The sequence below is a fragment of the Giraffa tippelskirchi genome, chromosome 7 (genome assembly GCF_054371585.1).
Source record: "Giraffa tippelskirchi isolate mGirTip1 chromosome 7, T2T-mGirTip1v1.2.pri, whole genome shotgun sequence".
Taxonomy (NCBI): Eukaryota; Metazoa; Chordata; class Mammalia; order Artiodactyla; family Giraffidae; genus Giraffa; species Giraffa tippelskirchi.
In genome coordinates, this window is record NC_137281.1 from 112,118,105 (window position 1) to 112,135,804 (window position 17,700).

The 17,700-nt window shown below is 41.0% G+C and overlaps 1 protein-coding gene across 11 annotated transcripts in view; it reads left to right on the plus strand.

Annotated features, from left to right (window-relative positions):
* The window catches only part of LOC145512889 (uncharacterized), a 324,797-nt gene that overhangs the window by 98,839 nt on the left and 208,258 nt on the right, over positions 1 to 17,700 (plus strand). For all 11 annotated transcript variants that reach the window (XR_014058904.1, XR_014058905.1, XR_014058902.1 and 8 more), the window contains one exon: positions 318 to 485. Coding sequence is in view for 1 of the 11 variants with exons in the window: in XM_081507609.1 (XP_081363735.1) it covers positions 318 to 485 (168 nt within the window). In the remaining 10 variants the exon portion in view is untranslated. The remainder of the gene's footprint in view (positions 1 to 317; positions 486 to 17,700) is intronic.

Consider the following 17,700-nt stretch of genomic DNA (forward strand, 5'->3'; position numbering starts at 1 on the left):
AAACAAATCTCCTGGCCAGTTTAACTCTCAGAATGGCAAAGGGCTTCTACTTCACTGCCCAGGGAAACATGACTTGAGAGCTTGAGGACTTGTGCTGAGGAGATAAATGTGGGCAGAGGAAGAGGTGCCAGCCTCTTGTGTCCCTACTTGCTTCCCCCATCACCAAGGTGTTTAGAGCACCACAGCCTCTCCATCAGTTTATTTGGGCTTTGACTCTGAAATGAATCAAGTGACAGGCTGGTTATTAGTATTGCTTGTTACTGTTTTTGATATTTTGTTAAGATATTTTAATTGCTTGATATTTTGTTTAAATGCAGCTTGCAGATTGTTCTTGGGCCCTGAGATGCTCCAGCTATAGTTGGATATCGTGTGACCTAATTAGGAAGTGGTCCTTTGGGAGGCAGGAGAGCAGTGAAGAGCATGGGTTTAGCATCGGACTTGAGCGCAAACACTTGTTCCATCATGTATCAACTGTGTGTCTTTGGGTAAGTTATTTTCTGCATTTTTTATTTCCACCTTCTGTATAATAGGAATAATTCCATCTACCTCACAAGACTAATTTGGATAATTAAGTATGCCCGACATATGTCAGCTTGTGATAGCTACTACAACCATCCCTTTCCTTCAGGTAGCATGATTCTCCAGGTAGAAAGTGATAGAAGTGGTTGGAAGTAACTGCAAGCTCTTACCGTGATCCCATTGTGGCAGTGCAGAGGTGCTTCATGTTTCCTACTTCTGTTTTGTCTCCTGAGTGTGATAAGTGAATTCTAGGACAATTCGTTTACTTCTGAATACTTAGATAGGGTGGAAGTAATGTGACTAATAAATTATCCTCTCTTCCTCAAGATCTCCCTGGTCATTATTCTGTAATCTAATTAGAATGCCAGATGAACATCTATCCATCTTCCTCAAAAAGCAATGACGAACTGGGGAAAAATGCTTCCTGCAAACGAAGGATGGATTTTCCATGGAGTGGTGGAGATTCAAACTTAAAAACTTGAACTGATTTCCAAAATCAGGGGCTTTGTTGTACTTTCTTCTCAAATATGCATGTCCAGGTGCTTGCCTTTTTTTAACAGCCAGTCAAGTATCTATGTTAGAAATCTCGCTAAGTTTTCTAGAGTATATTCTTGCTTACGTGGTTTTCCTCCCTTCATTGTGATAGGAAAAACATTTGTAGTTCCTTGGGCTCCTCTCACTTCATCTCTCAAAATTTCTACAGTTTAAAATCTAGTATGTAAGGCACATTTGTAGTCATTCACTGTATCTTTGGCTTTTGGGACATTTGTGTGACTAACACATCCAGATGATGTAGCAGTCAAAATATCTACCAGGGTTTCCCTGGTGGTCCAGTGGTTAAGAATCTGCCTTGCAATGCAGGGGACACTGGTTCAGTCCCTGGTCCAGGAAGATCCCCCATGCCACAGGGCAACTAAGCCTTTGCCCCACAGCTGCTGAGCCCGGGAGCCACAACTATTAAAGCCCACGCACCTAGAACCTATGCTCGGCAACAAGAAAAGCCACTGCAATGAGAGGCCTGCGTACCTTAACTAGAGAGTAGCTTTGCTGTCTGCAACTAGAGAAAGTCCACTCGCAGCAAAGAAGGCTCAGCACAGCCAACAATTTAAAAAAGAAAGTAAAATGTTAAAAAAAAAAAAATCTACCAAATGGACCTAGATATTGCTAGGAAAAAATCCATACTGATAGAGAATCTTCTGTCTCTGTTGAACCTCCAAAGGAAAGTCAGTAAGACCTAATAGTCTATATGCTTCTCTCTATGGGCACTGTAGTCAGGTGGTATAATTTGAGGACCATCTCAAAATCATTCTCTCCTGCATGAGTGCATGCTAAGTCACTTCAGTTGTGACTGACTCTTTGATACCCTATGGACTGGAGCCTGCCAGGCTCCTCTGTCCATAGGATTTTCTAGGCAGGAGTACTGGAGTGGGTTGCCATTTCCTACTCCAGGGGATCTTCCTGACCCAGGGATCAAACCCGCATCTCATATGTCTCCTGCATTGACAGGCAGGTTCTTTTACTATTAGTGCCACCTGGGAAGCCCCCTAGCTCTAATATATTCTTCAAAATTCCTGTATTTGAATATCGTTCCTTCCTCCCCTTCCTCCCTCCCTGCTGTCTTCCCTCTCTCCTTCCTCCTCCCTCCCTCCTTTTTTTCACATTGTTGAAAAATCCAAAATGTAAAATTTATTACCTACCATTATTGTGATGTTATGTGCTTAGTCGCTCAGTCCTGTCTGACTCTTTTTGACCCCATGGACTTTAGCCCACCAGGCTCCTCTGTCCATGGGAATTCTCCAGGCAAGAGTACTGGAGTGGGTTGCCGTGCCCCCCTCCAGGGGATCTTCCCAATCCAGGGATCGAACCCAGGTCTCCCACATTGCTGCTGCTGCTGCTAAATCGCTTCAGTCATGTCCAACTCTGTGCGGCCCCATAGACAGCAGCCCACCAGGCTCCACTGGCCCTGGGATTCTCCAGGCAAGAATACTGGAGTGGGTTGCCGTTTCCTTCCACATTGCAGGCATATTCTTTACTGTCTGAGCCACCAGGGAAGCCCAAGAATACCTGCCCTTATTACATCAACATAAAAAATAGACATTTTGAACATTTTTACCAATATTCAAAAACTGAAAACAAAGAGGGTATGATTTCTAAATATCCATGCATACTTTTACAATGATGACTCCTATAAGAACAAGAACTTTAGAAATGCCAATCTAGACACGATTCCTTTTCAGTCCCTCCCTTCCCTTTCCTTCCGTCCTTCCTCTATTCCTTCAAGTGAATGGCTGTAGCTTGCTGATAGTAGGGGTACTATCTTGCTCACCATTGTTTCTCTAGCAATTAGGACTCAACGTAGGATCTCAACAAATTTTTGCAATAAAAGGATGAATGGACATTTACTGAATACCTAGTTCTTCAATTCTTAGACTTAAAATTATGTTTTCCACACTCAGCTATTTATGTAATGCCTTCCCAGTATTTGCGAGATCTGTGAAATATTTTTCTTCTGTTTATTTGACATTTTTCTTTAAACTGACTTTTCTTTATATGTAGCATCATCCAAAGCAGTAATAGATAGGAAAATATTAATTTTGTGTCTATTGATAATTTTTTGTAACTCACATTACAAATGCTTATATCACTTAAAATCATCTCTAGTGCCTCTATAAAATACAAATTTGGAGTAAGTTTAAAACATTATTAGTCACATCTACTAGCTATGAAACTCTAAAGTATAGGGGGCCCAGGACCAGATGTTCTGCAGAGAAAAGGCTGCAGGTCAGGGCTGATGCTCAAGGGACTAGGTTACCCACTCATCCCTGAGGGTCAGTGAGTATATGGGAAAGACCCACAATGGTGCTTCTATTTCTTTGTGATTTTGGTTGGGTCAGTCATTTGCTGAGCCTCTTCTTCCTCAAATCTACTATGAAAGCAGCAACCACAACTATACCACCTTAGGGCTTGGAAAGACCTGAAAAAGTATAAAGGACCAATTATATCCAGTAATCACTCTGTAGCAATGCACAGTAAATATTTTAAAATTTGTATTATCATGAGTTTGGTAAGCAATCAATATGAAGTTGAATGCCCCCTAACAAAAACAGGATAAGGAAACTGGCTAGGAAAGTATTTCATTCATTCATTTACTCATTTACTCAGTTGTTCAGTAAATAACTATGTTCTAGCCTCAGAATTAGGTGCTGAGAATATTGCAGCAAAAAGACATAGTCCTTCCCTCACTGGTTAGTGGGAGAGTCAGTTAGACACACAGTTACCTATGTAATTGTTTGATTATAGCATGAGAGATGCCATGGTGAGAAATACAAAGTACAATGACAGTACAACAGGGGACCAGCTAATCTGAGGAGTCAGGAAGGATATTCTTGTAGAAGTGACCTGTAAGCCAAGACCTAAAACATCTATAGAAGTGAAGCATATATATACAGAAGCACTGAAAACTCACTCTCCAAACTTGCATGAGATGAGTTTCCCCCTCCTTATGGCTTACTCTGTCACCAGCCAACTAGAGTTGATGTTCTGGTGGGTCTATCTTCTCACTCCCCTGACTGTCAGTGGAGCACAGTGGGTACCACTGTCTTACCAAAGAATCTGAAAATGTCACTTGAGAAAAAAACATAAAACCCAGAGAGTTTCATACTACAAAGCACTAATGAGACTATGTCTCCACTCCCAATTTAAAGGAATTAACTATTAAAAATTCAGTGTTTCTACTTCTTGTGGCAATTCCATTTGCCAAGGAAAAGAACAAATGTGATAGGCATAGATTCAGAGTTTGGAAATGGGAAAGGTCAGAGTGTGAAATCTGTACGATGGCAAACATGTTTATTGTAACATAAATATCACTACTGAGACCCCAAGGCTCTGAGTCCTTAGGGGGTGTTCCTTGACAGGCCAGTTTAGAGACGGGGCTATTGGCAAGCGTCAAGAGTTGTTCTGCTATTGTAGCCAGCCTCCCCTCTGATTATGATCCCCAGAATACTTCAGTTTGTTCGTTTTTTTCTTAAATTGATTTTTTTCTTTCTTTCTCTTTTTTTTAAAAACAGGAATACATTTATTATAGATATAAATAGCAAATACAGACTGGTAAAAGTGAAATAAAAATTAGCCACTACTTCACTACCCAGGAAATATCAGTAGCTATAAACATTTTGTGATATGTGTGTGTGTGTGTGTTTTTAACTTGTCATATTTTTTTAATATTTATTTTTACTTATATAGCCACATTGGCTCTTACTTGCAGCACATGGGATCTTTAATCTTCATTGCAGCACGCAGGATCTTTTGTTGCCGCATGTGGGATCTAGTTCCCTGACCAGGGATGGAACCCAGGCCCCCTGCATGGGAGCATGGCGTCTCAGCCCCTAGGCTGCCAAAGAAGTGCCTAACTTGAGGTCCTATTGATATCACTCTGTTAGTTATCTGTCCTTTACAATTGTTTCCTTTTTAAAATGTTCAATGAATTGCTTTTAGAGTAAACCTTACACCTTTTGTAAAGCCAAGTCTCCCCCCAAAAAATCATTTGAGAAGAGTACTCCTTCTAGTAATCATAATCCGCAATTCACACTCCATCTCAGGAGTTTATTAAGCTTAGGGATTAACAATAGGGTGTGTATCACAGTGCCACACAAACAGCTGCTTATGTGGTGGCTTGGGGACTGCTGGGGCTGGGAAGCAATTATGGACATTTGCACAGGAAAGAATCACTTGGGCTTTTCTCCTTTGTCTCTTTTCACTTTTCAAAATCACACTAGTAGCAATTGCTATTAGTAGTGACTGCTGCCTTATTCTGGAAGTACCCACTGTGATTAAAGCAGAAAAGGAATGGCCTGTTGGTAAGCATTTCCAGTTTGACATACTACAGGGAGAACAGACTAACAGTCTTGCCAAGGTACCCAATTAGAGTTGAACTTGGTTTGAGGTCCCCTTAAATTAAAAAAAAAAAAAAAGATTTATGCTGGGAAATTTTCTGCTTTCATCATATTGAATTGTGCAGTGGCTCAGTTGTGTCCAGCTCTTTTCGACCCCATGGACTGTAGCCTGCCAAGCTTCTCTGTCCATGGGATTTTCCAGGCAAGAATACTGAAGTGGGTTGCCATTTCCTCCTCCAGGGGAACTTCCTGACTCAAGGATTGAAACTGCAACTTCTGCCCCTCCTGCACTGCAGGCAGGTTCTTTACCACTGAGCCACCTAACCTTTGTTCAAAATGTCTACTGAGATTTCAATACCTAAATGACTTGTGAAAGGGAGTTACAATTATTTGGTCTCTCCAAAACAGAAACAACCAAAAGCAGTCCAAGCACATAATGCGTTTGTTTGCCTAGCTATAATCATGCTGACTAATGTCTTTCTGGTACTTACTATGTGCTGACAGTATCTTACTTATCATCTCATTTCGTTCCAACAAGGACAGTATGAAGTCGGTGCTATCAGTTGCTCAATATTGCAGAAAGGGAAACATAGTCAAGAAAGAGTGCCCCCTCCAACCAGGTCTGGTTTGACTTCGAAGTTCATATTCTTCACCCAAACTCTACTGCTTCCCCCAAGTTCCTTTGTTTTGCACTTATGACACTCCTGCAAGAGCCTGTGCTCTCTTGTGACATGAGAGAGATGAACTTGGCTCTCTGAAGTGCTCCTTAGTCAACTAGAGAAGCTTTGCAGAACACGCTGCTAATGGGCCTACTCTTGGGGGCTCATTTTTTTCTGGGTTCCTAGTGCCAGGACAGCAGGAGAGATTTCACTTAGACCATCAACTTGGAGTGGAAACAAACCTGTCTAAAGTTGTGGTCCTCAGAGATGATACAAAACATGATTTAATAGAAGCTATAGTTTCGCTTTCACTTGAGGGTGAGGCGTCTTAAAGGAGAGGAAAAAACACTCGGGTTCAGCTTGTTCCGGCTCGGCTGTCTGGCTTGTGTCAAGCTCTTGACTTCCCTGAGGCTTGATTTCTTCATATATTAAGTAACAGGATTGAGCCAGATAATCCCCAGCGTGTCTCAACTCCGAGTGTGAGATGGGTCTGGCTGTGCTGTGACTGCAAAGTTATAGAAAGAGGGCAGCCTCTGCTCAACTTCCTCTCCCTGCTTCTCCCCCCAGCCCCTTGTATTCGGGAACAACATGCCTTTGGAGAGTCAGGGTACAGACAGACTTGTCCTTTAAAGAGAAGCATCACAAACTCAACAGCTATACAGGTCAGACAGGGTATATGTTTAAAAAAAAAAAAAAAAAACAGAAGGCAGGGCCCAGTGTATGCTCAGTACCATTTCCCTGAAAACCTCTTTTGCTCTTAATCTATCTTCTGTCTGATTTTCCTAATTTTGATAAAGACAGCAGTATGGAGAAATACTTCCCTATTAGAAAAACACCTGGGCAGGTTCCCTGTATAACCTACACAGACCGTGATGGTGAGTTGGATTGGTCATGGGCTACCAGTTTGCTTTTTCTCTGCTCTGGTGGAAATACATCCTAGTGTTGACACAGCATCAGGCAAAAGGAGGGGAAGGGGAAAGTGGCTGCTGCTGCTGCTAAGTCGCTTCAGTCGTGTTCAATTCTTAGCAACCCCATGGACTGCAGCCTACCAGGCTCCTCTGTCCATGGGATTTTCCAGGCAAGAGTACTGGAGTGGGGTGCCATTGCCTTCTCCGAGGGGAAAGTGGAGCCAAAGATAATTCGGGAGTACTCTACGGGGCTTTTGATGTCTTTCATTTTTCTGGAAGCAGACATGTTTTCCTAGCTGGCACATACTGTGCTCTCAAAAAACAGCTGTGGCATAAGGAAAGAGATAGATTGATAGGTATCTAGTAGATAAGAAAGGCTAAGTCCTGTGTCGGTTGACAGGTAGCCAGTTGGAGGCAAAACTGGGGCTAACACCTGGGCCTACCCATTCCAAACACAGTGCTCCTTCCATAATCTTCTTTCTGTTTTCTCTCATGTATAGTTTAGCTCCTTAAACTCATGCAGTGATGAATCAAAGATTTCCTCAATATTTTCTTATTTTCAAATTTGTAGTCTCTTCCTGCAATTTACGGTATTCTGGCACTGAGCAGGTACAGTATGATCACTGCAGCCACACAGACAGATGACTCCTCTTCTAGGGGTAAACCTGGAGGTTAGAACAGGTAGAAGAGGGACTTGCCTGGTGGTCCAGTGGCTAAGAACCTGCTTGCTAATGTAGGGGACACAGATTCCATCCCTGGTCCAGGAGGCTTCCATGTGCCATGGAGTAACTAAACCCTTGTACTGCAACTACTGAAGCCCAAGTGCTCTAGAGCCCTTGCTAGGGAAGAGAGTAGCCCCCTGCTTGCTGCAACTAGAGAAAGCCTGCATGCAGCAACATAAATGCAATGCGGGGAAAAAAAAATTGCCATTTTTTTTTTTAAATGAATAGGTAGGAAGGAAGAGCTGTCTCTCTGTACTCTGTTTCCAAATGTCAAATAGCTGAATTCTTTGGGGTCAGCAGAATGTTAAGCAGAAGTCAATTGCTTGTACTCTGTGGCACCCTCTTAGAATTACTATTCAGATGTGATGGAGAGTTCTTTAACTAAGGGTCGCATGCTTCTCTTCAGATTTAGCACCAGCAGAAAGCTAAAGTCTTCTGTAGCCCCGGGATTTACTAACCTCAGTTGTCCTTGGCATCCTCCCCTTTTGGTTTTTGTTGATGAAACATCAGGAGGAAAAATAGTTCCAATGCAGTGTTTGAGAAACACATCTTAAATATTTTTGGACTCTTCAGTGGCTTCTAAACTGTTTATTCAGGACATTGTACTTTGCAGATACATGTGATTTAATGGTGTTCAAGAATAGTTATTTCTGCTGAGAATTAAATCAATATTAATTCCAAAGTTCTTTAAAAATAGCTGTTTGAGAAATTTTTCCTTTGTATCATTCATATCCTAATTAGGTAAAATTGAGGAACATTGAGAAATGAAAGAATTCCAGGCTTTTGCTGGCTGGGTTTCTATCTCTCTCTCTGTCTAATCTGTCTGCCTATTTATCAACCAGTCATCTTTCTGTCTTATGATGAACATTTTCAAGTAAATGAAGGAATATCCTAATAAATAAATACCCATGTACAGGTAGTTCCAGTGGCTAGGACTGCAGTCTCCCTGCTGAGGGCCCGGCTTTGATCCCTGGTAGGCAAACTAGGATCCCACAAGCAGCATGGCCAAAAACAAAACAAAACACAAACAAAAAATACCATGTACCTTTCCCTAGATTTAATAGTTACAGTTATTAACATGTTACCACTAATGCTCCACCAAGTTCTTTGCGCTGGAGTATGTTAAAGAAAATTGCCAGTGTCATGACTTTTACCCCTAAAAATTTTGGTATGTGTCTCTGGAAGATAAGGACAGACCACTTCCTGTGTAACCACAATTCCGTTATCTCACCTGATGCAATCGTCAGAGACTCCTCTGTGTCATCCAGTAGCCAGTCCCTGTTCAATTTCTCAGTTGTTTTCAAAATGTGTTTTGTAGTTTGCTTATTCAACAAGGATCCAACCAAGAACCACACATTATATTTGGTTGCTGTGTTTCTTAAGGTTTTTAAAATGTGGTACTAAATTATACATGAGAAAGCAAAAAGTAGGGCATAGCATAAGAAGGTTAGGAACAGATAGATCAAGTTTTAGTCCCAGCTCGGCTGCTAACCAGCTGCCTGTCCTTGAGCACAGCAGTTAGCCCTTGGAGCCTGTTTGATCTCGTCTGTAGACTCCATTGGCTGACTTATTCTTTCATTTAACAGATATGTCCTGAGTGCCCAATATGGCCTTTTCCCCTGCAATGGGTACTGTTCTTGAAAGAAAGCCAGCTTCCAGAAAATGATAGAATTCCATAACCCTGATTCTTGTGGATTATCTATGCTAGGATCCATCTCTTTGTCTCATCTCCATTTTCATGACGTTGATTTATTGAGGATACAAGACTAGTGTCCTGAGGAATGTATCATAATTCTTGAAGTGCCTGAATTTTTTTCCTCTTGTGATGACATTTATCTTGTTTTCTACCCCCTATATTTCCTGTATCTAAAGGCAGTGACTGGATTTGGGTGAAATGTTTTTGATGAGAATATTTTATAGGTGGTGCTGTGTACTTTATATTGCAAGAGGTATGTAACGTCTGACTGTCATACTTTTGTCATGCTAAGGATCATGAGCTTGTATCACATACCCTGATGCCCTGCTTGTTTTTGACTTGTCAGTTGTGAGGAATCTGGTGTGTCAGGGAGAGGAGAGAGTACTTTGAACTGTGTGAATCTAATTCCCTATCTTCTATTGTCCACAGAGGATCCTTGGTTGACTTTAATATTTCTTTAGGGATTGCAAAATGCTAATTTTTCTAATTTTATCATTTCTTCTACATTTCCTAACCAGTATTTACCCATAGAGAACACTTACCTTGTCAACTGGGATTTGATGTATACTCGAAATATAGTTATTTACAGTTTTCTTAGTAAGGAGTTGTTATAATAGCTTACTCCAGTAATAATAAATGAGAATTTATTTGCTTGCTTTCTCTTTTTTGACTTACTATTATAGAGTTGTGGAGTTTTAGGTAGTCATTGTGTTTCAATTCATTACAGTCAGCTCTTCATTATGATGCTTAAATTTCCCAGTTTTGTGGGTGTCCCTTTGAGTTGGGTCAATATTAAAAGATGAAAAATGATGAAAGACATCCTCAGCAGAAAACACATCTGAAAACTTGGCTGTGTCTCATATTGGACTAGATGCTGGGCAAAGGGGGCCACATTCACAGGTGCAGATTCTTCCAGTAACACCTACTAGATAAGTCCTGAAAGTCTTAGTGAATAATCAAGAGCAAACTGCGGTGTGAGCAGGTTTGCCTTTGAATGTGCTTTCCTTCATCAGGCACTTGGGGCAAAGTGAGTCAGCCCTGGCCCACCACCCGAGGATACAGTCAGGTAGCAAGTTCAGCAGGTAGCAGTGACTCAAATCTACAAAAAGGTAAATCAATCCCGACATGTGGGGTGGGTTTCAGTTTTTCTGTTTGTTTTGTCTCAGCTGTTCTCCTAACTGTAATTAGAGCAGCCAAATCAAAATGATCTCAGTGTTTGAAGTATAGGAGTTGGCGTGGGGTGGGGCAGAGGTGAAGGGGGGTTGAGAAAAACAGATGTTGGGGAAAGGATGCTGTGTTCTTACCTCGGTCCTTAGTGGCTGTGTGGTTGAGGGTAGACAGCTAGCTTTCATCACAACATGGACCTAAGACCTGCTCTGCCCAGGCCCAGTGGCCCCACAACAGATGCATAAACATTAGACTAATTGGAAGACGCATTATTGTTGGATAACAATCAAGAGGAAGATACTGGCCACTTGTCCTGTATCATAATTCTGTCTGATGTTTCCCCCTTGTAGTATCGTATATTTTGTCCTTCTACATCTTGTATGTTTTAAAGCCTTCACTGTAGAAGTGAAAGCTTGGTTAAATTCTGGTGAAGCGTGTTTGACAAGAACATTTTGGAGGCCTAATTACCTCTCAGGGTAATAATAGTGGGTATCATTTATTCAGCACTTAACCCATGTAACTCCACTAACCTCTGTGATGTAGATGCTGTTGTTATTCCCATTTTCCAGATGAGGAAACTGAGAAAGGAAAACAGGAAACAGGAAAGTTAAGTAACTTGCCCAAGATCACACAGCTAATAAATGACAGACATAGTATTTGAACATGAGTTTTCAAGCTTCAAAGTCAGGGCTCTGAATTACTGTACTATGAATGAATACTTTTGGGGGAAATTCATAATAAATGTGTACATCATTTGATGTCCATAGCACAAATTTGAATTTTTTATTTGGGCTTCAAGGGAACAAAATAACGTACGAGTTTGTGCTTCATCCAACAAGATGCCTGAAACAAAATTTCTATCTGAGACAGAGACTGTCTATATCTTTTTTTTTCCCCTCTGTAGTTCAGGAGTCCTCAGATCATCAGGATCTGATGCCTGATGATCTGAGGCAGAGCTGATGTAATAATAATAGAGATAAAGTGCACAATAAATGTAATGCACTTGAATAATCACAAAATCATCCACTGCAGCCTGGCCCATGGAAAATTTGTTTTCCACGAAACTGGTCCCTGATGCCAAAAAGGTTTGGAAACTGCTGTTCCCTTCCCAACAGTTCCTTTCTCTAGTGGGTACCTAGAGGGACTTGGCTACCTGCCTAGAAAAGCAAAGTGGATGCTTTCTGTCATTTCACCATACGGTAATTTGAAAGACTCAAATATATACTTCAAACAGCTCGGTCTGCGCATTATAGATAAGAGCACCCCATTTGGAGCAATACACCCAATGGTCACACACACAGGCTCTGCACAGAAGATTTGGAGTAGAAAGGGGCTCTGCAGCTTGTGTTGTATGTTAGGAGAACTTCTCCACAGTAGTGTGAAATGTGGGAACTTGAGAACAAGGCTGCCTGTATTTGCAATGCATACAAAGCTTGGCGCATGGTAATCACTCAATAAAGGCCAGCTATTGTTACTGGGATGAATGGCTTTCTTAGCTCAAAAGTAGGTTATGAAGAGTATCTTCGGACTCTTCTCTGGAGATTAAGACCAAGAAACATTAGGCCATAGATTCTCAAAGAGGGTTCCAATACCACCTGCTGGGTACAACGTATTGCAGGCAAGATTGGGGTATTCATAACAATGATGAGGAATTCTCTTCCCTCAGTCCCACACACCTGCTACACCTGTGTCCTTGGTGTTAATCCCCACTCCCTCTGCCAAACAGCTAGTGTCTTTGAAGCACCACTTCCTGTAGATACTTCCTGCTGCGCTGCTCAGTGACTTGAAAAGAAGTTTTGAGTCCCAGTAACCAGGCTGGAATCCCAGTCTCCCTACAGAGTTGCTATGTGACTTTGGGCAACTTACCCATCTTTTCTGAGCTTCCTCCTCCCACATCCACGAAAGAGAAATACCCATCTCAGGGGTCATTGTGAGCCCTTAAAACTAATCAAATATGAAGCATAGTGGCTGGACCACCAGAGGCTCCATCCTTGGATTGTGCCAAGACCACCAGCGCATCTAAGAGGTACCTGGGGACAGAGAAGTCATTTTCAGTACTATTTTTAGCAGGCAGAATTTCCATCTTAAAAGTGAATTTTTTAGTCTACTTTTTTCTCAATCTACTCAGCATTCCCTCCACCCAACATCTTAAATAGACATAAGATAATGTGAGAATTGCCAGTTACCTGAATCTTTTCATTCTAATAAAGATACAGTTCTTTCTTAAAGAGTAAAATGTTTATCTTTTTAATCTTAAAACTTGTAAGGTTGGATTTTTAAAAAGTGCTCCATTTAGCATCTTTTTTTTTTTTTTTTTCAAAATCTACACTAGCGCAATCTAGAGTAGTCAGATTCATAGAGCCAGAAAGTAGAAAGGTGGCTGTAAGGGGCTGTAGGGAGGGGGAATGGGGCATTAACCTTTAATGGGTGCAGAGTTTCTGTTTTACAAGATTAGAAGAGTTCTGTGGGTGGATATTGGTGATCACACACCAATGTGTGTGAAAGCCACTGAACTGGGCATTCTTAAGTGAACAGTTAGAAGAGTACACTTTCTGTTATGTGTATTTTGCTACAATTTCAATAGATAACAAATTTCACATTCAGAACGCAAGAGAGCACAGTCTTCGTCTTTTTAAGCCTCTGAATCCTGACAAGGAGACTCCGTGCAGGCACATCTGATGTCCTGTCCCAGATCCTCAAAGCGAGGGAGTTGTAACCGCTTTTCAGGCGCCGCGTCCGTGTGTGTGGTCCTCAGCTGTGGCAAGTCTTGGGCTGATCCTGAGACCTGGACACTTCTGTTTCATTTCTAAACCTGAGCCCCCTGAAAATAAGGAACCTCTTTTGTTGAGGACTATGCTAAAATCAGTTTGGGGAACATTTTCAGGAAAATAGCTCCATAAATTGTGTGTAGATACAAAACTAACAGGCACGTGAAAGATTTGTATTTTGAAAACAAAACCCCAGTGGGATTCTCTCAGCAGAAAACGAAAAGGTCTTCTTAACATTCAGTTGAACTATGAGAGCCATTTTTGCTGTGGCAAGCACTAATGCAGGTACAGCCGCTGCCACGGTCCCAGATTGCAGCGCAGCAAATTAGCATGGTTTTAACTTGCCTGCAAATATCAAGCTGGCTGCTCGTCATTATGCAGAAAGGGCTGGGGGTGGGAGAGGGACCGGCACCTAGCGGCAAAGCACATTATAATTGTTTAAGCAGGCCCCACAAGTCATGCATTTCAATTATTTGTTCAAAGCAGCCTGCAATTAGGAGTTGCAAACAAGGCTTTTGAATGCAAAGTCAGACAATTAAAATGTTTCATGAGAGCATTAGAGAAAGAAGTTCTGAATTAGCACTTTGAATACACAAGACCTCTTTTTTCTCATCTCTAGTCTTTCAAACTCTTTGGGAAAAAAAAAAGTGAAAGGGGAAAGAGGTGTTTTGGACTGTGTTGGAGGTGATTTTGGTGTTTACTTATTTGTATCAAATGCCTGACTAATCCAGGGAAAATTGAACTATGCTTACTGCCCCTCGTACATTTCAATGTCTTGTCACTTGCCGGATCCTGGTCCCAGCATAATGGCCCAGGTGCCAAAACCCCTCTCCTCGGGGGGTCGTAAATCACTTTAAGCATCTCTCCTCCCTCTTCCCTCACCACTCCCCACTCTGTCCTTTGAAGAAGCGGGTCTATTTGAACCAGTGATTTGTGACTTTCCAGTATTTAGGGCACAACCCCGAGCTGGTTGCACCGACACACAGGCTGGAAGGAACGAGGGCACTGGACAGTGTGAGGATCAGAGGGGAGAGCCTGTGTGTTCTGGGGTTGCTGGTGAGCAGAAGTGGGCAGCTCTGGGGGAAACATGAAAAATACCCTAACCTGCCTTATGTCTTTGAAGGAGAACCAGCTGTTAAACCACTTCCCCAGTGTACCCCACCCCATCCACACATTCCCTTCCTCAACCCTCAAATACCATACTGATAGTTAAATTCTAGTTTATGATTTATTTTACTTTAGGACATCTTTAACTTTTAATCAGAGAGCACAGTTTTAGGAGAGAATGGTACAGCAGACATAGGGAAAAAAGTGAATGTTCCTCCTTCAACATTTTTTCCCTTAAGGTAGATTTCCGAAAAGCATTATTTGTGCAAGGAATCGACCATTAATATAAAGTGATTGCACCGCAAAACACTTTATATTATTATTCAATGTATAAGATTAACCAGGAAAATCCAGACAGTTTAAAGTGAAATTGCCAGCACGTCGGTTAAATGTGTGTACGTGTGTGTGCGAGTACGTGCCCAATTTGAGAGTATGGTGGGGGTAGTAGCCTTAATTTATTATTTCTTGACTAGCTGATTATTAAACATCATTTAAATAAGCCTACGTATTCTCCTTTATAAAGAAAAATCTTCTTTAAGAAGTTATGTAGTTCAGCTAGAAGAAAGTTTCTTTTTTTTAAACCAGCATGGATATTTTTAATATTTATGTAGTTCTTTTCAAATTACTTTGCCTCCAAGCAATCTTTGAGGATTCAGGGCACTGTTAAAATGCCAGGTATCTGCTAGGCTTGATAAGCCTTTATATGATCACTGCATTCTATTCATTGGAAATTTTTATGCTTTTCCATGAGAAATATTTCTATTTTATCAGATGTAAAAATAATTTTTTTTCAATTATGCCATGACAAACTGAGTATGCTGACATGATAAGGTTTAGAAATCATGTCATATTAAAGCTTGAGATCTATACATATAACATATTACTGCTTTCTTTTTTTAGTAGGCACATTTTAGAATTTCTGGGTTTTTTTTAAAAAACAGGTCTGATACTTTAAATTATTTTTTGAAATGCCCGAAGTAATCACTTGAAGCGTTTTAGATTGAATGGATTTTTGGCAATTTGTTTTTGAAAATAGTAAAGGCCATTTTTAAAAGGACTTTTATTTTAATGTCAAAATAGCTCCAGATTTTTTACCACAGGCTGTCTCAGGTAATTTACAATAGAAAGAGATGGGGGAGGGGCCAGCTGTGGGGAAGCCCTGCATAAAATCACACTTCCTTGCAACCTGATTCTCCTCCCAAGATGCCCTAAACAGCCTCTGCCTGATAGGAAAGTTGAATCTGAAGATGAAACCCCTGAAATCAACAATAGTCAGGTCATTTGATGAACTACTAGAAAACAACAAGTAAAAAATTATATCCGACTTGATTATTTCTATTATTGTTTCACAGCTTTTGGGTCTGCTGTTTATCTACTCATTAGTTTTATGAGTATTAGTTCTGTAACTTGCACTTTTTCTCTTCTCGTCAGAGAGTGTGCCGATAAACTGTACCAACATCACTGGAGATAAACTCTGCACAACATGAAAACCAGCTTTCAGGCCACCTTAATTTGACTCAGGGAGGGAAAAATAGAAAAGAAATACCCCAAAAAACATTTGGCCACTGTCTCAAATAGATATTCTTCCTGCGGGTGAATGAAAAAGAAAAACCACTTGCTTTTTAAGAGAAAATTTTCTTTTTTAATAAGAAAGAGAAAAAAGACCTTGCAAGCCCCACTTTCATAGATCTTGGTTGAAACATGGATCTGACAAGTAAGCTGAAAGATGCGGTGGAAGCCAAGGGGAAGCAACTCCGCTCTCCTTGTCTTATTCCCATTTACACTGAATATTTCACTCCCGCCCAGTTCATGATCAAGAGGTAGTGGGAATCTTGCCATTAAAATGCCACCATCTCTGGAACCCAGGGCTGGAAGCCAACCAAACCCTTTGGATATCTCAGTAGGAGGCAGAGAGAAGTTTCTGCTGAAGGACACCAGTACAAATGCCTTTTATGCAAGGAGAGAGACATGGGAATACTTCAAATTATCTACCTTCAAAAGCCAAGTGTTTGAGTCAGTACCAGAGAATAGATTCCTGGGTCTGTGAAATGGAAAAACAAAGGTGTTCAGGGCTGGGGAACTGGACGAAGGCTTTTCCCAGCTGTAGAATTCAAGGATGATGAAAGGGAGACACAACAGAATATAAAACCAATTGTGCACTGGAGGGTGGAAAATACAGATTTGAAAGCTAAGTGTCTGGAACAAGAGAAATATGAGTCACTGGAACTTACAAGATACTATAGGAAACAAAGATAAAGAGATCATGAGGGGAGGAGTAACGCTCCTAGCAAAGTGGCATTTGTTAACTGCAAAATTAGCCAGTGCCACAAACTTCATCAACTCAGGAGAGGGGCGGTAATTATGGAAGACAGTATCAGATAATAACATTCATGGAGTGTCCAATACAAGGACAGAATTGGGTGTTTGGCAATTATGTCAAATGGTAGCACAACTTTTTCTTCCCCATCGAAATGGTAAATCAGAGAAAATTAGGTCTGAAAGGTATTTAGTTTCTAGAAGGGGAGACAGTGCAGCTTAGTTTGCTAGAGGGCAGTAAATGTGTTCCAGCCTCAAGGAAACCGCTTTTCTCTGTCCCAAATAGCATGTTTCTCTTATATTAAGGTAAAAAGCACATATGACTTTTGGAACTTTTATTTGTGGATATATTATAAAATGTAATACATGTGAGGAAAAGTACATAAACCCCTGTGTAACCATTACAGTTGTATCCATCCCAGCCACAAATTCCTTCTTCTTCCAGAGGTATTGTCTAAACTTTCACTGTAACAGTTCTCCTGCTTTTCTTTATACTCTTATTACCTATGTATAGTTGCTTAGCTGTAGAGTTCAGTTTTGTCTGTTTTGAACTGCATATATAGATGTAGATAGAAATGAAACCACATTCTAAGTATCTTTTGGGTCTGAATTCTTTTGTTCAACATTATTTTTTATTAGAGTTATTCACGTTTTTGTGTGTCGGTGTAGTTAGTTCATTTCCATTGCCAGATCACATCCCATTGTATGAATGGTTTGTGGCAGGGGCTAATAATGAATTACTGCTCTTGTTTTCTCTTGGATGCCTCTTCTTCCCTGAGAATATCTGGACTACAGGTCCTCCTTCCAGTGAGGTGTGGACATGGGTTCTGGCCTGGCTCATAGGAACCTCCAACATACGATCCTCCCTGATCCTTCCTCTCTCTCCAGACCGGAGATGATTGTGGGTGACCTTGGAAGCCATGTGTGGAAGATGATAGAGTCTTGA